Source organism: Glycine soja, chromosome 18 (genome assembly GCF_004193775.1).
Source record: "Glycine soja cultivar W05 chromosome 18, ASM419377v2, whole genome shotgun sequence".
NCBI classification, from domain to species: domain Eukaryota; kingdom Viridiplantae; phylum Streptophyta; class Magnoliopsida; order Fabales; family Fabaceae; genus Glycine; species Glycine soja.
In genome coordinates this window covers 52,523,244-52,549,653 of record NC_041019.1, presented here as the reverse complement: position 1 = coordinate 52,549,653, position 26,410 = coordinate 52,523,244, and the positions used below count along the sequence as shown (strand labels likewise).

General features: G+C 32.4%; 3 protein-coding genes across 5 annotated transcripts; 2 read left to right on the top strand and 1 right to left on the bottom strand.

Annotated features, from left to right (window-relative positions):
• The first annotated feature begins 524 nt into the window (after positions 1-524).
• On the top strand, positions 525-8,472 carry LOC114394531 (NAD-dependent malic enzyme 59 kDa isoform, mitochondrial-like). The gene is made up of 19 exons (XM_028356140.1): positions 525-977; positions 2,114-2,210; positions 2,366-2,484; positions 2,581-2,748; positions 3,565-3,693; positions 4,169-4,229; positions 4,559-4,662; positions 4,750-4,833; positions 4,952-5,058; positions 5,216-5,318; positions 5,621-5,728; positions 5,917-5,982; positions 6,161-6,233; positions 6,326-6,412; positions 6,581-6,635; positions 6,727-6,798; positions 7,304-7,366; positions 7,749-7,863; positions 8,036-8,472. The coding sequence occupies exons 1-19, from the start codon at positions 858-860 to the stop codon at positions 8,105-8,107; spliced, it is 1,803 nt and encodes a 600-aa protein (XP_028211941.1). The 5' UTR covers positions 525-857; the 3' UTR covers positions 8,108-8,472.
• A 4,865-nt stretch (positions 8,473-13,337) lies between these two features.
• LOC114395184 ((+)-neomenthol dehydrogenase-like) lies at positions 13,338-15,997 on the top strand. The gene is made up of 5 exons (XM_028356898.1): positions 13,338-13,406; positions 13,598-13,844; positions 14,937-14,978; positions 15,079-15,252; positions 15,341-15,997. The coding sequence occupies exons 1-5, from the start codon at positions 13,387-13,389 to the stop codon at positions 15,716-15,718; spliced, it is 861 nt and encodes a 286-aa protein (XP_028212699.1). The 5' UTR covers positions 13,338-13,386; the 3' UTR covers positions 15,719-15,997.
• Positions 15,998-18,191: 2,194 nt separating this feature from the next.
• LOC114395181 (pentatricopeptide repeat-containing protein At1g03100, mitochondrial-like) lies at positions 18,192-21,924 on the bottom strand. Of its 3 annotated transcripts, none has more exons than XM_028356895.1 (2): positions 21,727-21,904; positions 18,192-21,302 (listed from the first exon to the last, which is right to left on the bottom strand). In XM_028356895.1, the coding sequence occupies exon 2, from the start codon at positions 21,245-21,247 to the stop codon at positions 18,893-18,895; it is 2,355 nt and encodes a 784-aa protein (XP_028212696.1). In that variant the 5' UTR covers positions 21,248-21,302; positions 21,727-21,904; the 3' UTR covers positions 18,192-18,892. The 3 variants fall into 3 exon arrangements, 1 of the variants encoding a protein (XP_028212696.1); XR_003662967.1 differs by lacking the exon at positions 18,192-21,302 and adding an exon at positions 21,303-21,420 and having other exon boundaries at positions 21,727-21,924; XR_003662968.1 differs by lacking the exon at positions 18,192-21,302 and adding an exon at positions 21,309-21,512 and having other exon boundaries at positions 21,727-21,924.
• Between the last annotated feature and the right edge of the window lie 4,486 nt (positions 21,925-26,410).

Genomic DNA, 26,410 nt, shown 5'->3' with positions numbered 1-26,410 from the left:
TTATTTGACATCAACACAAAGTTTAAAAACACTTGGTCTCCTCCTGCAACCTACCACCATATGATGCCACTAGATGTAAAACCTTTATTATATTTTTTACTCATTACGTTCCTTGAAATTGGAAGCAATTTATTTCTATAAGAATATTCCAAAGTACCAAGGTATTGTAGCGAGTGTGTCCGTGTGTGTATAATAATATAATTTCTTCTCAAAATTTGAAAACATATCAAATAATCAATATATATTTTACATAAATTAGAATACTCTATTTTAATTATTATATAGTAATACTAATTTAAATAATATCACTTTAAGTAATATTATAATTAATAAATTTCAATAAATAACAAACTATGACATAAACGAGTAGACACACTTCGCCATCGCCACCAACCTTTTTTCTTTTTCTTTTTGTCTAAAACATTTTTATTTTTGGGTTAAGAAAAAAAAATTCCGCTTGTTTTATTCAATGAAGTTAAGAGTTAGTCGCTTTCTCTGTGTATCCCTGCCCAAATCTCTCTCGGGCAGAGTCCCCTCTCGTAATTCCCCCCTCTCGCGCTGCCCGAACCCGCATCGGGCAGCACCTGCAACAACAACCCGCTTCAAACTGTTTCACCTCTCCGAAACAGAGGAGAGAGAAAGTTAGAGAGAGAAAGCTCCTCACGCTATAAATACCCTCGCGCTACCCCAGTTTCCACCTCGCAAACATTTCTCTCGTTGAAAATGCGCTTCGCGCAGCTCAGAGCGAAAAAGCAAAACCGCATTTGTTTGCATTTGTTTTAATTTTCTTCGCTTAAGCGCTGTAGTAGGTGGTGTTGGTTGTTTGGTGCATTTGATTTTGATTTGGAATTGGAAGAATGTGGAAGGTTGTGCGATTCGCGGCGGCCAGATCGCGGCGGTTCTCGACGGCGATTCCCGGTCCATGCAAGGTTCACAAGCGTGGCACTGATATCCTCCACGACCCTTGGTTCAACAAGGTTCACTCACTGTCTTTTCATCTTCAACTTCGCCTTCGATCTACACTTTTTTTTATTTGATTTCGCTAACTCTATTTATTTAGTTGTTTTTTTATGTTGATGAATTCGTTTGTTGTGTTAGTTTAATTTGTTTGGCTGGAAGGAAAGTAACTTTAACCTGAAAAGAGATGGAAGGGCAAGGTTTTCATAAAGAATAATAAATAATAAAATTTTACTTTATTTGGATGAAACTGAATAATGCAGTCGACTGTGTGGATCAATTGGCTTGAATGCATGATTGGAGAGCTTAATCAGTAGTCTCTCAAGTTTAGGTCTGACTATGTTGCTGCTTTAAATATTCGAAGGGAGAATTTTGTCACTCACAGCTTTATTAGCCGTTTAGTTTCTCCTGCTATGGTCTCTAAAAATGAAACTGATAGGTGGCCCTGCCAAATCATGGCGAAACCATGAAAAAGTAGAAGCAACTAATTGTTGTTTCACCTTTATCATGAAAAATTAAGTGATTTTTCGAGCAACATTGCCTATCCTGCTATGGTCTCTAAAAATAAAACTGACTAGTATATAACTATTTTATTCTTACTTTTTCAGAGGGCACCAAAGTATATGTTTGGATTTTAATTGAGAGGACTCAAAAGTGCTTTTACTATTAAAGCAACAATTTTTTTCTTCTTTATGTGTATTGAAATGCGAAAACATGCATTGAAATTCACAAAAATACTTTCCTAGCTTTTATTGAAAGTCCAAACATTGCAGGATTAATTCGGATACATTTTTTAAAAATAATTTAATGTCATCATGAATGATTTTTCCGTATAAAATTATGGCTCTGTGGTTTGGTTTATTTGAGGAGCAAGTATGTAACTATGTTACTCGTGTGACATGCATGAAATTGTATGAATGTGGAATCTAAGGTGAAGAAACTTCTTTAACGTCACCTACCTATTGATATTTTACATGATATATGATTTAAGTTAGTTTGGATAAATGCTGAATTGATTCATTGCAAAATTCTGTTTATTGAGATAAATATATTATGTTTACTATCTGATATAAAAAAATGCAAGTTACTCATGGCTGTGCTTGATCATTGTTTGGGATCCTAAAACTTATTTATTTATTAAATTCTTGATATGTAGGATACTGGGTTTCCTTTAACTGAAAGGGATCGATTGGGGCTTCGGGGCCTGCTTCCTCCTCGTGTCATTTCGTTTGAGCATCAATATGATCGGTTTAGTAAGTTTTAAACCTAACCTTTTGATGCTATATACATATGTTGTTCAGTTTCAGTAATTATTGGTTGGCCGTCTTTAGACTGTTAGTGTGTTTGGCTTCATGTTTGTTCCTTCTTTGGTAATATTTCATAGCTGTAATATATTATTATTTTTCAGTGAATTCATATAGATCTTTGGAGAAGAATACACAGGGCCAATCAGATAGATTTGTTTCTTTATCCAAATGGAGGATCTTAAATAGATTGCATGACAGGAATGAGACTCTATATTACAGAGTGAGTTGACGATGAAGTTGGCTTTCTAATGTATGAATACATCATAAAAATTATCATTATGTGATTTTTATGTTGTTTACCTTTTATGCTCTTCAGGTTCTTATTGATAACATCAAAGAGTTTGCTCCAATAATCTATACTCCTACAGTTGGGTTAGTGTGTGAAAATTATTCCGGGTTATTTAGACGCCCGCGTGGAATGTATTTTAGTGCGAAAGATAAAGGAGAGATGATGTCAATGATCTATAACTGGCCATCTGATCAGGTATTGAACTCATCTTGGTAAAATGCTGCATTCCTTTTCTTTTCATTCATGATAGAAAATGGATTGACTTTTTTCTATATCCATTCTTAAGATTGTGACTTGTGAGTATTAAAACTATTGAAACTTGGTGAATTCTGTACTTATTGGAATTCTCTAATTCTGTGGCCAAGTTTATTAAATTTTGCACTCCCTGATGGATAAACTGGAATTCAACTAGCATGGATATTGTTGTATTTTTGTTTTCTAGAAAAAAAAAATCTGTATATGTTAAAATTTGTAAGATTTGTCAACGAACTAAAGAAGTTTCATCTTATGAGGATCCATTTATTGCATTATTAGTGTCACTGAGGACTTTTCTTGGACATGAATGTTACTGTAGCTTCCTATATATATATATATATAAATTTGGCATGTATTCCCTGTTAGAGGGAGGTTTATGTAGGTATTAGGTTTATAAAATAGAGGGGAGGTAGTTGAAAGAATAGGAAAATCTAGAGGATGGAGTATTTTATTCCTGTTTCATTAAGTGACATTATTCTATACTGTTGAATTATCTGCCTTGCATGATAATGATACTTGTTTTAAATTTTTTTATTGAAATTTTTTAGTGATTTAGGTATTGAGTTGTGATTGTGGTTACTTCATTTCTTCTGACTCTACCTGACTTCAATGAAAAATGTTGTGGTAACTGGGTACAGTTCATTTATTATGTATATGCCTTGCTATAATTTTGGAGCTTTTTGGTTCAATGAGGAGCAAACTTGCTCCCTGGCTTCATTTATTTTTGGTTATAATAATCTCTTTTCCTTGTTTCAGGTAGACATGATTGTCTTGACAGATGGTAGTCGTATTCTTGGCTTGGGTGACCTTGGAGTTCAGGGCATTGGAATACCTATAGGAAAACTTGACATGTATGTTGCTGCTGCTGGTATCAACCCTCAAAAAGTAATGTTTTTTTCCCCTGCCTTTCTCTTTGTATCTTTAATTTTCTCTCAACTTCCACTTCTGCATGTTTGGTATAATTTTGTAGTCAATATTTGAAATATTAGCGTACATCATGTGATATAAGTTATGGATTGTTACCTGGTGGTCTAGGACTCAGATTTTTTTTTTTCTGTGAAAGGGATAGATGCATTTTTTTGAAGAGTGGGTTGGGTTGTTAACTCTTTTATGATGCTGAAAAAATATAGTTTTGCTTATGTTTAGTATTTGTATGTTTATCTTTTGCAGTTACATACATAATCAACAAATGAAAAAAAATGAGTTTATGAATCTTGACTTTGTTATAAACTTATAATTATTGATTTTGAATAATATTTTAATTTTAATTTTCTTTTCTTTTTAACTGCAACTTTGTAATGCTAGTAACTCTGGTTTAACCTATGTCTTATACAGTATGTTGTTTTTCCAATTGTTTCAGATACTTCCAGTTATGTTAGATGTTGGCACAAACAATCAAAAGCTACTTGAGGATCCCCTTTGTGAGTAGAACTCAATTATCTTTTTGCTTATTTCTAGTTGTCGTTTGTCTCACTTTTTCATTCCATGAACATATTTGCTTTGTAAACTGAGGAAGATGTCCTAGATTATGTGGTTGCAATTGAGTAATATAATCTTGTAGGTAATGGCTTTACTGCTTTTGTTTGCTAAATATATCTGATTAACTTATCATCCAATGATGTGTTGGAGTGGGATTTTTCAATTACTTTGACATTATTGATGGCTTGAGCATGCAAAAAGCTAATATGGTAATTCCTTGTATTTGACATCATAAAAGTTACTGTATTTTGACATCATTTTCATGTGTCAGATTTAGGAGTTCGGCAACCTAGGTTGGAAGGTGAAGAGTATCTATTGATTGTGGATGAATTCATGGAAGCTGTACACGCTCGATGGCCAAAGGCTATTGTGCAGGTTTGTATTGTTTTTAAAACATGTTTCTCTTAATGTTCAGTTTAGTATTACTCATTTAGTATAAGGATGATTGATTAATTTTTTCAGTTTGAGGATTTCCAAATGAAGTGGGCTTTTGAAACCCTGAAACGATATCGAGAAAGGTTTTGCATGTTTAATGATGATATACAGGTGAGAAAGTGATACTATATTTTGCTAACATTTAAAATCTTCAGTGTGTTAAGTAATGCACTGTGTTCTTGAAGTGACTTCTAAATATCAATTTTCCTTCATTGCCATTGTCCAATAGGGCACGGCTGGTGTTGCACTTGCTGGACTATTGGGAACTGTTAGATCTCAAGGTCAACCATTGTCTGATTTTTTGAAACAAAAGATAGTCGTGGTTGGAGCTGGGAGGTACTTGCAAAACTAATTTTGATCTAATCCTTATTGGGTATCCAGTTTGTTTTGTTGTTCTATCATGCTCCTCATTATTGATACTTTCTGCTTTAACATGGCTGCCAAAAGACTGTCCAGTTCTGTTTCACGTGAAACTTTTTTGTCTGGTGGGCAGTGCAGGGCTTGGTGTTCTCAGCATGGCTGTCCAGGCTGTTTCAAGGATGTCAGGGGGCAGTGGAACAGATGCCAACAGTCAATTTTTTTTAATTGATAAAGATGTATGCCTCCATTGTCTTTACTTTCTTTGTTAATGCTTTAAGTTGCAGCTCTCAAAAACCAAAATTGTATTCATAATAATATATGATCTAGTTCCCTCGTGATTTTGGCTCAACTTCATTATCCAAATATTTATTATTTTTTATCATCAAATTCTTTTTCTTAATTTGTCTCCATTTATATGGTTAACATCATATTATTATGAAATCCTCTTTTGGATTCTGTTATTTCAGTGTATGTGTGTGGTTCAATTGTTGTTATGATATACAACGTCTGCGAATAATGATGTGATTCCTGAATGCAGGGACTTGTCACGACAGAAAGGAGCAATCTAGATCCAGCTGCAGTTCCATTTGCCAAAAATCCAAGAGATCTTGAAGGGCTTTCAGAGGGTGCTAGTATAATTGAAGTGGTAAATGCTACAGGATTTGTTCAAGAAAACTCCATTGGCCTTTATGTTATTATTTTATATTTTTGTTATTATATATAAACAATTATTTTTCTATAAGAGGATACTTAAATGATGCTAATATTAAAGAATAAAGATTTTGCAGACTCATTGATATCCATGCTTCAATTGTTGAATCTAATGATCTTTAGGTTAAGAAGGTTAAGCCACATGTGCTCCTTGGATTGTCTGGAGTTGGTGGTGTTTTCAACACTGAGGTAATTACCTTTCATATTACAATACATACTCTTATTATGTTTTATTCCTCAGTGAAGTATATTCCATTAAATGAAATAGACATGTTTGAAAATGTCTTGTTTTGACATCGTTGGGTTCTGCATCCTTCATTTTATTGTAATTGGGTTTCTTCATTTTAATGGTTGAGATTCAACTCAGGTGCTTAAGGCAATGAGAGAATCTGTTTCAACAAAACCTGCTATCTTTGCAATGTCTAATCCCACCATGAATGGTTTGTTTGTACACGGCTCATTCAGCACTCACAATTGTTTAATAATGTCCATGTTTTTCATTTTGACTATTGTTTTGTTATCATTGTGACAGCTGAGTGCACTGCTATTGAAGCTTTCAGTCATGCAGGAGAAAATATAGTGTTTGCAAGTGGAAGCCCTTTTGAAAATGTAGATCTTGGTAATTACCACTTTGTAATATGATTCATTGGTTTTGAAGTATCCTGTCTAGTTGGAACTTTCTTCAGCTATGGAGGCTTTATTATAGGATGAATCTTGTTGCTATATAGTTTCATTGTTCATTTCAATATTATGTTTTAACACAACCTCCAAATGAATTTTTGTACAGGAAATGGAGAAGTTGGCCATGTAAATCAAGCCAACAACATGTACCTGTTTCCAGGGTAGGCATGCCTTTGTGGCTTATATTTTTTCACGGATCATGCCACTCAGTGGAAACATTGGCATAATTTCTACTGCAACATTTCATTTCAGGATTGGTTTGGGGACACTTTTATCAGGTGCTCGTCATATAACAGATGGAATGTTGCGAGCAGCAGCCGAATGGTATATATATTATTTGGGCACATGTTTTGTTCTACCAAAAGCTTTTAGACTTGGCATGAATTGAAGTTTAGTGAATTATTTTCGTGATGTTTGTAGGGCTGCTCTGGTGTTATTAGGCATTACAATTGAGCAGTCTGACCTTGTCTTGTGTGTTGTCTAATCATTTTGTCTGTTTTCTACCTCTTTTCTTTGAAATGTTTTCTTTACGAGTCCTGACATCTGGGCCATTCTTTTTTCTAGCTCAGTAATGCATGTGTGCAAAATGTGAGGATTTTTATGTTAACTGTTAAGTAGTAAATGTTAACATACATGATAGTCCTCTGCACTCTCCATAAGCTCTCGACTACTTTTCATCTTCAGCACATTTCTTCTAAAAGTTATATGGTGAAAAGCTTATTAAATTTTTTTTTAATACATTGCCACTCAGTAGTAAATAACTTCCCCTATGATGAGATGCCACTCAGTACCTTTTAAATAAATTACTAACATGCTGTCATCCTCTCAGCCTTGCTTCATACATGACAGAAGATGATGTCCGGAAAGGAATCTTGTATCCATCCATTGACTGGTAATGTTCCTTTTTTTTTTCCTTGTTATCATTTGATTTTCATTTTCTCATGCCTCTCCTTTTCCCTGGCTCCTTTCTGAGCTACTAAGAGAAATAAAATTCCATTTTTATAGACACACTAAAACCAATTCTGAATATTGCGTTTGGATGCCAAGTACGGTGCTAAATCTAACTAATAGTTTTAGTTTACTCATCCCTTATCAAATATGTTCAACAATTTCCCTAATATCGTGTTTTAATATGGTTAACACTTACGAAGACATTTACCCAAAATTTTTAAAAGAAACAATGATCTGGGTATTCGGTGGTGTTGGCAGATAATAAATGGTTCTCAATAGTTGATGTTGTGGCCTTCTCTAATCAATGCTACTTTGTTCTACAGTATACGAGATGTTACAGCAGAGGTTGGGGCTGCTGTTGTATGTGCAGCAGTTGCAGAAAAGCAGGCTGAAGGACATGGTGATGTAGGGTTCAAAGAGCTAGAGAACATGTCAAAAGTATGGAAAATTCTGATTACTCACCGATAATACATTATATTCTTGTTGAGTTGACTGTTATATTTTTGCATGCTATCAGGGGATAGCGAACTGTTCAAGATTAAATGTTGCAAATTAGTTAGATCCCGTATTTTTTGCTGCTGTTAACTCATGCTTGTTGCTTTGGTTGCAGGAAGAAACTGTGGAGTATGTCAGAGGCAATATGTGGTACCCTGAGTATTGCCCTCTTGTTCATGAAAAATGAACTTTTATGAAGGCTTTTTGCTATTGATATCTCAGTTCCGCGCAACCAAGCCCTTTAATATTTTGATTTCTAATCTTTTAGCAATTTATGACTAGCAAGGTTTTGATAGTTGAAGGTCAATTGGTGAGAAGGGGAGAGAGAGATATCCTCATTTGTTGCAGCCGTGAATTGTATGTGTAATGCCGCCCTCCCTTTCTTTTAGTGTGTGTTTGGATTAGCGTTTGTAGAATTAATTCGAGATCAACATGGTTTTAAGTAAATGTGATTTTAGAATAACGTGATTCGAGAAGCTTCATAAGCATTATAGACAGTTGTTAAGTTCTGTTTCTCTCAAATCATGAAGTGCATTAGGGTTCCTTTCCTTATTAACACCTACAAGCGTGCAATTCATGAATTGCTACATTATTATTTTCGTTAATAATGAATTCTTTCCAAAAATGAATGATAAATTATTTGAAAGATACTTAGGGGTAATGTAAATGATTTAATTATTTGATATTATGAACGAAGTAAATGTTGTATATTTTGGATGAGAGAAATGTAACACTGTAAAACACTTTTTTTTTTTTAATTTACCAGGATGATTGAAATATACTGCCATTCAACTCACACTAACAAATGAGCAAACTTCAAATATTACTCAACTTGTCAAATATGGAAGTACACTCATTTTTAGAATTCCTAAGTAACACCCGTCTAATTTCTAATAACTAGTTCTAATTTCTAATAACTAATAAGGTTGATGGCTAATCTAAATTTTTTAGAATCCTCAAGTTGGGCAGTCACTTCCAGCATTCAAATTTTACTTCCTGCCCCTTTTTAAGCTTCTAGGACACCTACATTGAAATGTAAAAAAACATTTTGGAATGCCTTTTGTGAATGTAAAAGTTCAATGAATAGGGTAATCCAGAATGAAATTTTACTGTGGGGGTGCAGGAAGCAATTGTCCTAAAATCATTAGTCCTATTAATCAAAATAAGCAAAGACTCAAACAAACTAGAGACCCAAATTACAACTTAAACTAAGAGAAAACCTAATCTAGGATTTACACCTGGGTTCCTTATTATTAGTATCAAACTAGTTCATTTATTACAATTAAAAAAAGTTTAAAAATACTCAAATAAAGTAAAAAAAAAAGTTGTAAGCCCATGGTTGATGTATTATTATGTCCCGATAATGGCTTTGCACACCCAGCCTGTTTTTCCAAAATTACCCCTGGCAAATTTACGGATTCATAGTCCGTATGGGTCCATAGGATTTTTTTTTTAATTTTTTTTTTTTAAAAAAAATATGTTTTATGAATTAATGGCTCATGTCAAACTATGATTTTCAGGTTATTAACACAACCTTCTAACCAATTGGGCTAATAAATCAATTATATTATAAAATAATTAATGTCGCTATATATAACACTAAAATTTATAATGTATATTTAATGCACATGTAAATTCACATAATAAATTTGGTGACAATTAATTTTGGTGCATTAAATATATTTGAACAAAATTAATCATCACAAAATTTATTACGTAAATTTACATGTGTATTAAATATACATTAGAAATTTTAGTGTTATATATAACAACATTAATTATTTTATAACATAATTGACCTATTATTAGCTTAGTTAATTAATAACTTGAAAGTCACAAATTCAAGTTCTACATGGGACACTAATTTTCAATTAATTTGTAAAACATTTTTTTTTAAGAAAATCTGTAATCCATACGTACATACAGATCAACAATCTGTAAACTTTGCATATTACGAATCTGTAAGTTTGCAAGGGATAATTTTGGAAAAAATGAAAAGGTGTTGGGTTCATAAGCAATTGACTGGGTGTCCAGAACAATTCCCTCAAGTGCCTTAGGTTTGGTTTTATTTTTTTTTTTTCACTTCAAACAAGTGCACCACTTTGGGCTCTTTTCTTCCTTTTTGGGCTTAAGCTCGTAAAGTGTTGATTACCTTTATATACTCCTTAGGACACTTCACTCTTCCTTTCACATGTATTTTAAGCCGAATTATAAATTCAAACCCTTTACTTCTTTTCCTTTTAGATCCTTTTGGTTCAATTGAGAGGTCATTCCTCTTGGTTCTTTCTTCTCTTTTGGAGGACCTTCCTTCATCTACACATCACACAACTTATCACAACTCATTAACCACCACATATTAAAGTGAATATAATAATAATGGAATTATTATATTAAATTTTAATTATAATTTCTTACAATTATATGTTGACCTGTATAAAGACCTAAACTTATTATTTTATTTAGAAATAGTTTTGTTAATTTATTTAAACAACATTATTACCTACAAATAAATTTTTTAAGTAAAGTTTTTGCAGTAAAAAAAAAGAAGTTAAGTAAACTTTTGGGAGAAACTGCACTATCTTCACTCAAGTTTTTTTAAATGACATTCATATCTTGTCTAGTTCTTTAAAAAACACTCACTTCTCTCAGCATGATAAATGGTGTGTCACTTTATTAAATACATAAGCGAGAGGAGTGTTTGTTTAGAAACTAGAGTTCGTGATCTAGTCTTTGACCAGTACTGTGATTCAACTTAAAAACTATAGTTTGAGTATCATTTAAGAACACCATAGATTCTTTGAAAAAAAAAAGACAATGACCTTAGAGGAGGTGATGAGTTTAATTTTTCCTAAGTTTTTTTTTATAGAAAAATTAGACTAAATTTTTTTAAAAAAATTATTAAGTTAATAAATTAACTTCAAGGTTTAGAACTGAAATAAGCCACTTGCACTTGTTTTCAGAAAAGATTGACTTAAACATATCTCGTTTTCATCCATATCTAGAAGCCACAGACATGAAGGTTTTTTTAACGGTGACATTAAAATTTAAAACTGTAACTTTATATAAATTATTTAAATTCCTTATTATCCTGTAAAATATATCGACAAAGAAATAAATGATGAGTGCATCTTACGTCTGCATGATCGCAAAGCGTTACATGTGTGTATAAAATCTTGAGTTCTTCCCATCCTATGTCAGGATTTTCAAATTACTTTTGTTTTTCTAGATCATAGACCACATATGATTTTTGGCTCAATCTTTTAGAGATTAATTATATTTATAGTGTATCTCAATCTTTTAGAGATTAATTATATTTGTAGTGTATGATTATTGCTGACTAAGAAAATTTTGCACATGTAGACAATCGAACCATGAGAGTATAGTTTGTTTCCTACGCTATACATCTCTTGTTTAAAAAAAGAATAAAAAGGTTAAACTTCTAATTACTTTTAAATACTGGAATATTAGATTTAGAACGATCTCAATCTTTAAAGTATTAGAAGTTGCGTGAATTGACCAACAATAGTATTTTAATTAGTGTATGTACTACCATTGATCAACAACAACTACTCGTAACCATTATGGCAGGTTTGAGCAAAAAACAACTTCAGAATGGACAATTTTTTTGCTGAATTGAGACAATTAATGTAGAACTTATATAGGATAGTCCTTCAATAAAATTATAATAAAAGAAGGCTTGGAAATATTAAAATGAAACTTGATTGAAATATCTTAGTCTATCTTTTTACGCTTGATAATAAAAAAAGTGAAATTTGATTATTCAAGAAAACTATATTTCGTATTATGATAATGATGATGGACTAGTATTAGCACGCGATTCTCACATTGTTTTTATTTCTGACTTTAATTTAGATTTTTCTTTAGTAGATACCAGAAATATATTTTAGGAGGTAATCTTATTTGAAACTAAGTAGGTCTGAGTTTAATTTAGATTTAAATGTAGTGGAATTATAATGTAAAGAATATGATAATTTAATTTAACTAACTTAGCTTGATAAGAAAACATATTTTAATTATCAATACGATTTTATATGTAAAAGATGTAAAATGTAAATACTAAATTAATAGCAGCCATTATTTTTTGTTATATTCTTATCATTTAATACTGCAATATCTTTTCCATGTAAAATTGAAGGATGGATATGCTATATTGCCATACACATGAACGTTGATATAGATTGGGGTGTTGAGAAGTCATATCACCAATGAAATATATAACTTTAAGTCTATGAATTTTACCTAACTTATTTTTTGAAGCCAAAATTTTACTTAACTTAAAAACTGATCGATGTTAAAATTTGGAAAGCTTAACATATTCAGATTTTATATGTTGTTGATCTGTTTTTTTAGCTCAATATTCTCACTTAATTAAGTAAAGGGGAAAGATACGGAAACATAAAAATACCAAAAAGCAATCTCAATATAAAAATAGAACAATAAATAAACTCAAGATCTATCACAATTGGAACTTGGAAGTTTTCCATGTACTATACGGATATCTTAAAATTTAAATAAAAAAATAAAATTTATAATAAATTAAAAAAATCATCAATATTGACTAATGGTAAAAAATTATATATAAGAAAGAAAAAAATATAGTAAGAGATATTTTTATTCTTAATAACAAGAAATCTATTTTATTAAATATGAATGAATTAAAAGACAACTTTTTTAAAGTTGAAAAGAAAAATATAGAAACAAATTATTTAAATTAAAACAGATCAATTTATATGCATTACTTTTTATTCTACCAAAAATCAAAATTTAAAATTAAAATTTGTTAAATCCGAGGAAATATGTTTGAGAATTACAGAAATAACCAAATAGTGTGAAAATGAGATATTTAATGTACAATACTGACAGAAAAGAATAGATTTTTTAAAAAAAAATTGAATATTCATATTTAATATAGAAGATTATTAATGGATTAGTGTTAAATATTTATTCTAAAAGACAACATGAAAGGAGGAAAAAATGATTTCGCATTGCAAAAGTGACATGAGAATGTCCATACTAGATTAGGTGGAACATTCTTGGATTTTTGTGTTGTCTCTTTCTCTACATGTTGTGGCTAGTCCAATTAATATAACATCTAGTATTCCATTTCATCATGTGCCACTGTACGTGCAACAAACACTAAAAATTTTGTACATATATATATATATATATATATATATATATATATATATATATATATATATATATATATATATATATATATCTAGAAGAATGAATAATCCAGTAGAAAAGACGACACAAACTCTAGTAACAAGTAACAACTAACCCATTTGACTAGCCGCCATTTTTTTTTTAATGTTTTTGAGAAAATTACAACTTTACTTCTTCTTTATATATATATATATATATATATATATATATATATATATATATATATCATCCAACATTCATCTCTCTCCTTAAGACATCCATCAAGTTTCAGCATCTATGACACAGGCAAAACTAAGGTTAATTAGTAGCTTTAACGACTTCAAACTATGTTTATTTGTTTTTACATTTTTCTTGGGCCATTCATGTAACATGACACACCATTGTCCACATGCAATGATTCATTTTCCCTTAATTTCTTGTGTGTGATATGTTTGCATTATTTGTAGCATCAGGTGGAATTGTTATTGTTTGTGGTTTGTGATTTCAGGTATGCTGTTGTTACTGGGGCAAACAAAGGGATAGGATTGGAGACTGTTAACCAATTGGCCTCAAATGGAGTCAAGGTGGTGCTCACAGCAAGAGATGAGGACAGAGGCCATGAAGCCATTGAGAGATTGAAAGAGTGTGGTCTCTCTGACTTTGTGATTTTTCACCAACTTGATGTGACTGACTCTGCTAGTATTGTTTCACTAGTAGAGTTTGTGAAGACACAGTTTGGGAGACTTGATATCTTGGTAACATAATACTGAATATTCCCAACTGTAGCATTCATTTTCAGTATCTTAATTTTATTTTTTTTAGAAATTGTTGTATGATCTTCAACCAACATATGTCTATGGTCTTTGCCAAGCTCTCCGTGATACATAGTTGAATTTTTTAATTTATGAGAAAGAATTAATAAAACTTGGTTACATATTACATGAAGATTGACCAAGACTATACATGTAGTGATATATCTTGGATTATATATTATTTTATTGGTATTGTTCTTTTCCAAATATAAAGGTAAATGGATGAATTTATTGAATTGTGACTTGACTCAACCTGACTTTTGGTCTCTCTAAATATCACCAAGCTTTTCTCTCCCTTTTTCAAAAAGAGTTGGAATCCAGTAAATGTAAAATGTTTTCCTTTCCTATATAGTCCCTCTTTTAGTCTTCTTTATGCTCCATGATTTTGTATTCCTTTTATTTTTCTCAATAATATTATAGCTTGCTGAAAATAATAAATATTAATTGGGATGTGAATCTAGTTGAAGTTGTAGTATTGTGACGCCTCAACATATCATTTTGTCCAAAAAAACATGTAAGGTTTTTTTATCACATTAATATTGATGTAGTTTTAGTTTCTTAATGACTAATTTCTTGCCAAAAAAATCTAATTAGTCACGTTTAATAAATTTTTTTTTTCCAATTACATTTTTATCATCTAACACTTAAGAAAATCGAATTCAATATTACTTACATCAATAATTAATTGATAAATTTTGTTATCATGGTTGTACACTAAAAAAACATTAGAATGAAAAAAATTAAGAAAATAAATTTCAATTTTTAAAAAATGAGAAATGAAATAAAACCTCATGATAATTTGAGAGACTTAAAAATAAGTTAAAACATTACACCTATAAAATATGAGATAATCTTGTGCATAAATTAGGCAATGTGCACCATTTAGTTTGTGTATTGCCCTAAATCCTAATAGAATATAATTACTCATAACTCTTGACGAAACAGAAATAGAGTACTTGGAATAATTTGCCCGGCTTAGAAGTCATTTATGAATGAATCATTTTAACCTTTGAAAAATCCCACATTATTGTGTAGGTGAACAACGCAGGAATCAGTGGTGTCAATCCATATGAAACGGTCAGTGTGTATTTTTTTTATTTTTTTTTTGTCTAATGTGTGGGATTTATGGTCTATGTGGAGCCTCTATTAAAGCTGAGTTTCTTCTGCATGAATGCAGGAAGGATCAACAATTAACTGGAAGGAACTGGCTCAAACTTGTGAGATGGCAGAAAAGTGCCTAACAACAAACTACTATGGTGCAAAGGAAACAACTGAGGCATTTCTTCCCCTTCTTCAATTATCCAACTCACCTAGGATTGTTAATGTTTCCTCCCAAGCAGGATTGTTAAAGGTACAAGAGTGCCTTAACTTTTTTCTTGAAATATGATTTTACACTAAAGTCTAAAAATTGACAAAATTGTGTTATGCTGATGTTACAGGGTATAGCAAATGAATTGGCCAAAGGGGTGTTTGATGATGCTGAAAATCTTACAGAAGATAGAATAGATGAGGTACTCAAAGAATTCATCAAAGACTTCAAAGAAGGTTCACTCAAAAAGAAAGGTTGGCCAACCTTCTTGTCTGCCTATATGGTCTCAAAAGCAGCCATGAATTCATACACAAGGATTCTAGCCAAGAAGCACCAAAACTTTTGCATTAATTGTGTGTGTCCTGGTTTTGTCAAAACAGACATAAACAGAAACACTGGCTTCTTATCCGTTGACCAAGGTGCTGCTAGTGTTGTGAGGTTAGCACTGTTGCCTAATGCTTCCCCTTCTGGCCTATTCTATAGTAGGCAAGAACTGTCAAACTTTTGAATGATTTTAAATGTATTAGAATCATGCAGATTCAAGAATAAACACAAGAGAATGTGTCTCTTGCTGACATTTTTTTTTACCCATTATTTGTGTCATTGATAGGAGTTAGAAGAGAAAATTAGTTAGTGACAATTAGGGGGTCAGCGATTAAATAAACAGGGGAGTGGCTTCATTCTGTTTTGTATCTTTTGTAGATTGAGCATTAAAGGAGAAATCCTTAAAGGAGAGGATATTTTCTGTTCTTTTGATTAAAACAGTGAAAACAATTTCTTTCTTTAATTTCCATGGTGGATTCCTGATTGCAAGAGGAATACTTGCTAGTTAGACCTTGATTCTCACATTGGTCACACTTAATTAGCATGACCAAAGTTTCCATTTGCCATGTTTTTATAGACACTCATGTTTTAGGATCCTAGATGAACTATAACTTATGAATTGCTTTAATTATTTTGATTAAGTCTTTTAATTAGTTTTTTTCCTATATTTATTTTTAAGTGTCATTTAAGATTTTATATAAAAATCAAGAAATGTAATAACAGAAACAGTGGCTTCTTGTCCGTTGACCATGGTGCTGCTAGTGCTGTGAGATTTTATATCTCTCTAGAAATTCCTTTGACACTTATCATTTTTCTTTATTTCTTTTCTTATTACAATATATTTATATTTGTATCTCTTTACTTTTCTCTCAAGTTGTCAAATAATTTTCTAGTGTCTACCAATCATTTTTTAAAGAAATTACCAAAAGAACTTAATTGTGACAATTTTATAAATTTGAATGATTAAATTTGAGAAAAAAATTATATATTAAAAACCTAAAGCAAGCATTAATTTTAAGTTTACTATAACGTTTAAATAAGAGAAGTGAAGTGATGTATGTATAATAATTTGTCCAACTCAGTTTATACAATATTATATATAGTGTCTATTTTTCTCCTCCACCATATAATTTATTTCATTTTAAATTCAATTTTATCTTACTTTTTTCTCTTTTTCTCTCATATTTTTATATTTTGTTTTAAAGTATAATTTCTTTTCAAATAATGCTTTTGCTATCAAAATACACTAAATTAATGAATGACAAATACAATTGCTTGTCTTAATAGAGATATAAGATGAGTTGGATAATTAAAAGAGAAGAGAAGAAAAAAAAAAGATCACCCGTGACCAAAATAAACATTTGTCAATAAAAAAAATTGTTTTTGTCTTATTTAAATATTTCCTACGTTCTTCATGCACCCACGTCCCCACTAGCGCCAGTTTGACTCACTGATATGAACTACTACTTTTGATGAATGCCAATAATTCTTATTTTATGAGATCAACTTGACTATTTTGAAGGAACTGAAACAAGACAAGAAAATTCCCATAAATATTTTCTACCCTGTTCCATCATCCTTTAGAATTTAGCTTACAGAAAACCAAACTCGGATTTTCCATTAATTCTATTTCCTACAACTTCAAAATTCAATGAAGGCCAAGATCGAATAACTGGTCTTGGTCTTCAAAATTAGTTAGTTAATTGTTAATTGACCAAATAGTTTAGGTCTTTCACCAAATAAGTAGACATATTAATGAGTAATGACTGCAGTTTAAAGAGGCAACACCTTGAAGAAACAATAAAGAAAAAGTGTTTTGATTCGCTACTTTTTTTTCTTTCTTTTTTACCAGTTGGTATATGCCTAATCTTAATTAATCTTGTAATAACTTCAGAATGATATTATTGCCGAAATAAGTGTATAATTCTACTGTATTTCAAGCGCGTGCTTATCTCAGTTTTTATCATTTGAGAGTCGACTTAACAGTGATATATATACTATATACTTTTTTTAATTTATATCATATTTTTTATATTAAAAAATACACATTTAATACACAAACTATTATTAGCAACTAGTAATATTTCGTATATGAAATTACAATTTTTTTCATATAACATATAAAATTACATAACAACTTTACATATCAGTTTTAAAATTGTAGAAAAGAATAAGATATATATCCTGATTTACCAATTCCTATTTTCATTATATAGAATTCAATAAATATAATGGGTTAATTATGTCTAGAACAATAATTATATATACAAAAGATTCTCACAAATTTTACATAATCTAATCATAATTATTTTGTACTTTTTATTCTTCCAATTTTTCCCCATCTCATCAACGAGTTTTTAATTTTTTTATGTAATTATAATAACTAATATTCACGTGAAGACTAACAATATTTATATTTTAAATAGAAAATTTATATCAAAATAAAATATGTTATTCTTAACAATCACCTTTTATCCCACTCCCTTTATCCACTCTCCCACCTTCGCCCAACAAAAGAAAAAACAAAACACTTTCACTTGCCTCCTTTATTTCTAATAAGATATTCCTCTCAACACTCTTTTACAATAATTTTTACAATTAGAAAAAAAAATATAAGAAAAGAGAAAAAACATGAGATATAAGATACGCAAAGTGAGTGGAATAAATGGGGGAAACAAAATAAATTGTAGAAAATTGATGTTAAAACAACATTAATCTTTCTACAATATTGTTGTACAAATTGTCAGTTGCATTGAGTGGAATGTATCAGCAAGTGATCATTGTTGGCGTAAGATTACTGTTCAGTAACTACTTTTTCATGGCCCATTTCTTGATGCATACCCGTGGAGGCTAAAGCAAAACAAAACCTCTTGTTTTTCCAACCCTGCTACTGTTAATGTTATTAACCAGTTAATGCTGTATTGCATTGCTGAGCCCTGCATGTACTACATTCACGCAAATCCTTTCCATTTCTTTGCTTCTGTCACTACCCTGGTGTCTCAGAATTCACAAACAACAATGTTCTCATGATTGACAAAAATACATCAACAAATATTGTGGAAGAGAGTTTGGGTAGGACTATGTTCCTATGGATCAACAACCATGCATGCATGAATGCAAGTGGTGTATGTGTCATACAATCTTCTATTGTTGCCTAAAAATGATGCAACTGAAGATCTATAACTTGATTGAATATTTTACATAAAATATTGTGTTGGTTTATTCACATTGGTAGTACATTGGTGTTAACTCTGTAAATATGAGAAAAGGAGAGATAACGAAAATTCAACAGCCTTATGTCATGAAGATGATCTTTGAAACTTGCAAGAGCTAATACTTGGTTTGGATGATATTTTGCTCAATTCAAGCCTATCCACCTTTTAAAAGCCAGGGCTGCTTCCCTTTTGTTTAGTTGGGATTCTGTCTGAAATTTCGGAGCCTTCCCTTTGTAAAGTGATTTATGGTATTTCAAGAATAGCATTCGGTACTTGTACTTGTCAACAAACATTTTTCCTTTTTCCATCATTGCCACAACTTCATTGGCCCGAACAAAGAATCCGCCCCTCACAAACGTGTACAGCACGGAATCAAGAAGTTCCTGATCAAACTTCATGGAGATAGAAGAAGCAAGAGCTTTCATCTCACCCCACAGTTCTGTCACCTCTTGATAATTCCCTCCAACGGCAGCATACCCAGTGACCATAGAGTGGAAAGTTTGCGCATTTGGCGAGTTTCCTAAGCTTCTCATCTTCTTTAGAGCTTTTTCTGCATCTTGCATCAGTCTCTTCTTGCAAAAAAAGTGGATTACATTATTCCAGTCATGAACTCCACAATCCACACTCTGCCCTTCCTTGATTTCCTGCAACAACTTGGTCACCAGCCCAGCTTCATCAGTCTCTGCACCACTTTTAGCCATCATGCCAGAGTTTTGTTGAGTGACTTTTGGAATTCTAGCCTCTTTCCTCTCTTTAAATAGTTGGAGTGCTCCCTGTGTGTCTTGTTGGAGCACCCTGGATTGGATCATTGCCTCATAAGAGCTTGAGTCAAGCTGGATACCAGCTATCTTAGCATCTCTCAGAAGTGATGTGACATCTGCAGCCCTATTTGCCCGGCAATATGCTTTCAAAAGAGAAGAGTATACAGATGAACCGGTTCTAACTCCGGCTAGACGCATCTCATCGAGAAGATCGTGTGCTTGATCCAGCCATCCAAGTGAAATGCATGCATTAATAACATGAACCAAGGCTGAGTTGTCATTGGAAAAGGGAGAATCTTCTCTTTCTGCCTTGAGAAGAAACACTGCTAAATCCTTGGTCTTGCCAGCTTCTAGAAAAGCTTTAACTAATTTCACATAAATTGTTTCAGTTGGCTGCAGTATACCATGTTTGGTTGTAATCAAGTCCACCTGCATCTGCAACTTAGCTAATAAAGAACCAAGTATAGCTTTTGACTCTAATTCAAGCCTTAAGAAGTTTCTATCTATAGAAAACTCCTCATAAGATAATACAGCATTTGTAATTGACCTGTTATTCTGTAAACTATCCAAATCTTCACTGTTGTTCAAACTATGCACAGAAGCCAGTCCAGGAGAGTGGCTACGATCAATGTCAGCAGCATTTGTCATAAATTTGGCAGCTGCAAGAGAATTTCTTGCTTCCTTTGCTTTGCTAAGCATTTCCAAAATCATGTTTGATGCAGAGTCTAGATCCCTAAATTTCAAATGGCATGTCAGCAAACAATTATAGAACTGTCGGAACTGTAAATCATTTAGGTTTGGAGCTTCCTCCATGTGCCTTTGCAGCTTCTTGAGCTCTTCTCTTCGACCATTTCTCTCATATACACGTGCCATTATTATCAGTAAATTTGCATCAGCTTTGATGCCAATTCGAGGCATCATATCAAGAAGCTCCTCTGCCTTCCTAGATGTCTCAAATAAGAGACACCCTGCCAAAGCAATGCTAAAAGCAGCAGCGTTTGGCTTCATGGCTATCAAAGGTGCATTGCTCTTCTTACGCGGATCTACTCTATTATTCTGGAACAAATATCCTATTTCAAGAATCAACTCAGCAGCAAGGTAACTTCCCTCTGCTGTTTGTGACATGTGTGCCAAAACTGCAGACCAAGCAGTGACTGGGGGGAAATGCTCCATAGCTATCATCTTTCTTAAAACAGTTGATGACAGAACTGGTAGCCTGGCTTTTGCAAGGCCAAAGCTAAGGTAGATAAGCACCTCCTTTTCTAACAAGTCTTGTTTACCTTCCTCAATGGCACGTTCAACCAATTCATAAGCTTTTTCTAGATATTGAACATCAAGGCTGTCCACATAACTTGTTACAAGCTTGCTGATGACAAATTTTCGGGGAAATCCCTCCATGTGCATATGCTGCTCAAATAATTTCCATGAATAATCTAATTGATTATCATCAATAGCATTTTGTATCTCCAAACTAACTTTGGCTGGGTCTTGAGCCTGGACCAGGATTCTTTCAGCCACACTAGAGAAATATAGTCCTTGAAGAGTAAATTTATTCTCTGATCCAAGTGGAAATGCTTGAGAACTTGAGTTGGCTAAATAAGAGCCAACAGACTTAACAATAGACTGGACACTTTTGTTACTAGAAACTCGGGCTGTGCCATAATTGCAATTAGCAACCATGACATATAAAACAAAAGGGATATCAGGTCCTGTTTTGAGCTTTCTTATTGCAAGCATCTTCAACTATCAGCAACTTTGCGAAGATGAATTTCAGAATAAATTCAATAAAAACCTGTACATTCAAAGCAATTTTATGAGAAGTAGATGGATTTGAGGAAATCGGCGGGGGTTTTGGTGGTTCCTGATCCTGCTTTCTCTGTTCCACTCATTTTTATCTCAACTTCAAACACCTTCAAAGGAACAACAAAATAACTTTGGTTGATTAAACATACACAGGTATGGTGTCCAAGTTTCCTCCTCACAGCAGCATTTTCACAAACACCTTGTGGGGTGAAAAAATGCAAAATAAAAAAGTGAGTGAGTTGTAAACACTCTCGAAATTCCAATTACTCCTCTATAATTTCACCTCAACAGGGTGCACGAAAAAGCTACGTAATCGAGATTCACAAAAATAATACAATATAAAAAGAAAAAAGGAACAATATTGTATTTTGATAATGAGAGAGAAAAATTAAGGATGGCTTAGAAGGGGGTACCTGAGATGAAGTGGGTTGAATTGAAACCGCGATTCACTGTCTCTTCTCTTCGTCAAATGCTTCTCGAAACAAACATGGGAGAAAAAAGAAGACAAAAAACGTGTAAAGGGGCAAACTTTATGGTTTCAAAATAAACCAATGTGATACAACTACGAGCGGAGGGAAACAGCAACATATAAAGACGTAAATAAAAATATGGTAGTTCGTGTTATTTACATGAATGGAAAAAAAAAAAAAAAACTCATCACTTAAAGTGGAAAAATTAATCATAACCAATAGATAAAATCAGATAGATGATATATTATGTTGTAAATCAAACCTAAAATTAATATATATATATATATATATATATATATATATATATATATATATATTCTAATTAAAACCGTTCAATTTTTAAGTAAATACACCGAATTTTATTTCCTCCTTTTCACGTCTAGTGGTGATTTGTTCAAGTTGTGTCCCACTTCCCTATTTCTCTCTCTCTTTTGTATTTTCATCTACTTAAATAACAATAGTAATAATAATAATAATAATATTCTTTTCTTTCTTCTAATTTTCTTCCCTCCTATTTGCATCTATTTGATTTAAATAGAGTGTAAGGCAGGGACATATGAAAATGATCACACGGAAAACTTGTTATTATAAGTTGTAATTATATAATTTTAGTCTTCTAAGTTTTAATTTATTCAATTGAGTCACTAGGTATAAGTATTTTAACTATGGGATTTTAATCCTTAGATTTCAATTATGTTAATTGGGTTCCTCATGCTTCACAATTGTGCAGTTTTAATTTTCAGTTATACATATTATTTCATATTTATTAATCAGAACATTGTTTATCTATTAAATAGAGGAATTAAAATTGTATAATTAAATTTTCTCAATATATAATAAAAATACATGATAAAAACTAATGAGTTAAGACACTCGTAACACTAGATAAAATCATAAAAAACTCAAAATGAAGAACAAATTAAGAAAGACAAAAAAGTAGAAAAAAATTGTAAGTTCTAAAGTTTAAAATAAATTAATTTTAAGTTTTTAAAAATGTTGAGTAAAAAAATTAAAAAATTTATTGGCACGTCAGATTAGTTCACATTGGAAAAAAAAACCTTGTTAATATTTATAAAAAAAAAAGGAACCAAGTAATAATATGTTTATGTTTGGAGTATATAACCACTTTCATCCAACAAGTCTAGGATGTTAACAAACTCATTCCTAAAAGATTAAAAATTAAAATTTAGTCCCTAAAAGTATAAAAAGTATGACAAATCAGCCCTCCGTTAATGTTAATGGATTTATCTACCTGACATGTTGGGATGAAAATTTCACGAAAATGCTTACTCACGTGACCTTCATCAAAATGTCAATGGATTAATTTGTTAGTTTTGTTGTTTAGTCTCTTCTTTCTTCCCTTCTCATTCTTCTTCTCTTTGATCACTACCGGCCACCTTGAAAGGATATTTCCAACCGACTTTCACTCCTTATTTCTCTTTTTATACAGATTTACAAATTTCATTTACAAATCAAATCAACAAATTCCATAATCTCATCATTAACCCACGGACCAAACCCAAATCCAAACAATCCACCATTCATGCTTGAGTTCAGATATTTTTCGATCATCCATTTTGCTCAAAGCTTCGGCTTCACCATTCTCATTGAGCGACACGACAACCACATGGGTATAGAGAGCCTGCAAAGGTAGCACATTTGAAAGCAAAAGAGTTTGAGGACCTCGACGAAGGAGGAGCCGGGGCATGCAACAACAACGGTCCATGACTTGATATGGGGGATGTAGCCGAAGCGGAGGATAGAGGTGGCATGGAGGGTGTGCCGGTTTTGACGAAAAAGACAATAAGGAGTGTGACACCCTCTACCCCTCACATATATACTAATAAGGAATAAAAAAAATTAAACTTAATTCAAGTTTTTAAAACATATTTAAATACAAGCCTTTCAAGAAGGTAGCAGGCTCACATTCACCTTTCTAACATTATCATAAAACTTTTCTAAATAAATAATAAATTCACTTCGGCTCAAACAAGGCCGTCTATAAAACCCTATACCCCAATGCCACATCCTATCAGAGCGTTGTGTCCCGACGTCCTTCAGCACATGGTTCCTTAAAGCAATTCACCTAGTCATCTGCTCCCCCGAACACAAAGTTCAAGATCATCACAGGATCCAAACACAAACAACACACGGGAGTGAGTTATTACATTCCTAACTAATAGAGAAACAAGACAACTAGATATACATATCATATAAACCAAATAAAACTTAGTTACACGAAATTCATGTAATTCCACCACTTTGTCATTCAAAGTTCACTTTTCAATCATCAATCACATTACACAAGAATCACACGCTCTGATCAAGACATAATAACACATCAATTTCATAATAAATAATTAGCAAGCGCATGAGACAGTTATGCTAAGACTCAAGCCTATATGCAATGTGGTACCATGTCAGTGAAAAACCACCCTGGGGCGCTTAGGAGTACATAACAAGACACACCACACAATGGGTTTGTCAGGTCACTCTCACTAAGTAAGATCATAGGGAGACCAGTCAGGGTCACGATGTTTTGCAAGAATACTCCAACCATATGTGATCAACATAGGCTTAAAGGAGTACTCAAACCCGGTGACCCCCAAGGCCTACACTCCGAAGAGTCCGTCAGGGCCTCTCCCTCCTGATTCAGGTCCAACCCCTAAAACAATTTTGCATGCAGACATTGCTCATGAATTATACAATACCCACGACCTCACACTCGTGTTTTAAACACGTTCAACACAATTGCACTACGATTTAACACTGGTTCCTAAACAGGAAACCTACACTTTCTCTTTAACACTGGTTCCTAATTAGGAACCTACACTTTCTCTTTAACACTGCGCATCAACGCTTTTCTCAAGATAACACTGGTCGGGTTATTGTACAATTCATAGCTTACAACACAAGTAACGTCACATCAAGTGTTAACTACACACTTATCCACAACCAAAACTCATTCACAATTTCACACCTCATAATGTCACAATCCACCATCACATGTTTACACGTATCTCACAAATTAACACATGTTCAACTTTACACTTATACTCAATCTCAATAACAATATTATAATCTCAAAGCAACATGTTATTTCACAATTTATCACATATTCCATTTATAAACACTGCTAGTGAATTACACAATACCACGACCTCACACTCATGTTTCAACACATTTAACACATTGCGCTACAATTTAACACTGGTTCCTAAATAAGAGACCTACACATTCTCTTTAACACTGCGCATAAACAATTTTCTCAATATCAACACTGGTCGGGTTATTGTATAATTCACAGCTCATAACTCAATACACACATCTCAATACACATGTATCTCAAATCTAAACATAGTATTCTCGAACTCCAACATTTGAATAATTTTTGGAATCACACAATAACACTACAACATTATTTGCATAAAATATTAATATAAATAAATATATAACTAAATCTATATATATAAATCCAGCAACGTATATCATATTTGATAATGAATTTAAAGAAAGTTTTCAATGTACCAATTTTAAATAATTATGTAAACACTTTCTCATATATATAAGTATACATGAATTCATATATATATATATTATCTAAGAATACAACACATAGTCTATTAGAATTCTTTTCTCAATTTCAAATATAATATCAATTTTAAACTATAAAAAAAACTAAACAGCATGAAAAGGGGAAAATACAAACTCAATATCTTCTTACTTAATTTCATCAATTCATACTACGGTTCACACTCAATACAAGAGCACATTAATTTCACAAAAATTTCTCATTAGGACATCAAATGATTCATCAAACATATATAATTTATATATAACTCATAGTTATAATTATAAGGATAAAGTAAAAATTGTAGAAACACCCCAAAACTCATTCCAATTGATACTCTGAGGATCCCTGCACATGTTCTCATTAATCCCCAATCGTGAATAACTCATCCCTTACCTCTAAGCGGACTCACGTGTCTTCAGCCAGCGATAGCAGCATCTCTAGCGGTTCCCTGAGATTCCTTCAGTTATTCCTCCGACTGTTCCGATAGAATTCCCAAACGTCAGAGAGACGGAGAAGAGATTGAAACCTCCACTTGTACTGTCTTCATACGATTCCTTTTTCTCCCTCCACGAATATTTTCTCGCAAATCCCAACGGTGGAAGCATGCGGAATTGAATTTCGAACAACATATCCAAATTTCACAATAATCCAACGGTTAACGAAACCGGGATCGTAGTTTTACCAAGACAGCTCTGGGTTTCTGCGGGAAAGAAAAAGGCTACAATGCGAAGGGTTTTTCTCTTAGTTCAGACATGATATCGAAATTCCCAACGGTGAGAATGCTCGGAATTGTGTTGCGAACATGATACTCAAATTTCACGACAATCCAACGGTGAACGGGTTCGAGATCGTCGTTTTTCTGAGACTGGTTTGGTGGGCTGTGGGAAAAAGAAAGGGTTTTGAGAGGAGAAGGGGAAAAACGAAAATGAGGCCAAAAGGAGGCAGCTGACTTAACATAACTATTTATACCTAGGGTACTCAGCCTATTATTTGCTCTATATTTATTTATTTATTTATTACTAAAAAGCTTTTTAAATTTATTTACGAAAAATT

Bases quoted from the DNA above. Each gene is read 5' to 3' on its own strand.
- LOC114395184 (XM_028356898.1), top strand. From the start codon at position 13,387: ATGACACAGGCAAAACTAAG. The intron at 13,407-13,597 runs GTTAATTAGTAG...TTGTGATTTCAG, and splicing joins ATGACACAGGCAAAACTAAG to GTATGCTGTTGTTACTGGGG. The intron at 15,253-15,340 runs GTACAAGAGTGC...CTGATGTTACAG, and splicing joins CCCAAGCAGGATTGTTAAAG to GGTATAGCAAATGAATTGGC.
- LOC114394531 (XM_028356140.1), top strand. From the start codon at position 858: ATGTGGAAGGTTGTGCGATTCGCGGCGGCCAGATCGCGGCGGTTCTCG. The intron at 3,694-4,168 runs GTAATGTTTTTT...CAATTGTTTCAG, and splicing joins CTGGTATCAACCCTCAAAAA to ATACTTCCAGTTATGTTAGA. The intron at 6,234-6,325 runs GTTTGTTTGTAC...TCATTGTGACAG, and splicing joins GTCTAATCCCACCATGAATG to CTGAGTGCACTGCTATTGAA.
- LOC114395181 (XM_028356895.1), bottom strand. From the start codon at position 21,247: ATGCTTGCAATAAGAAAGCTCAAAACAGGACCTGATATCCCTTTTGTT.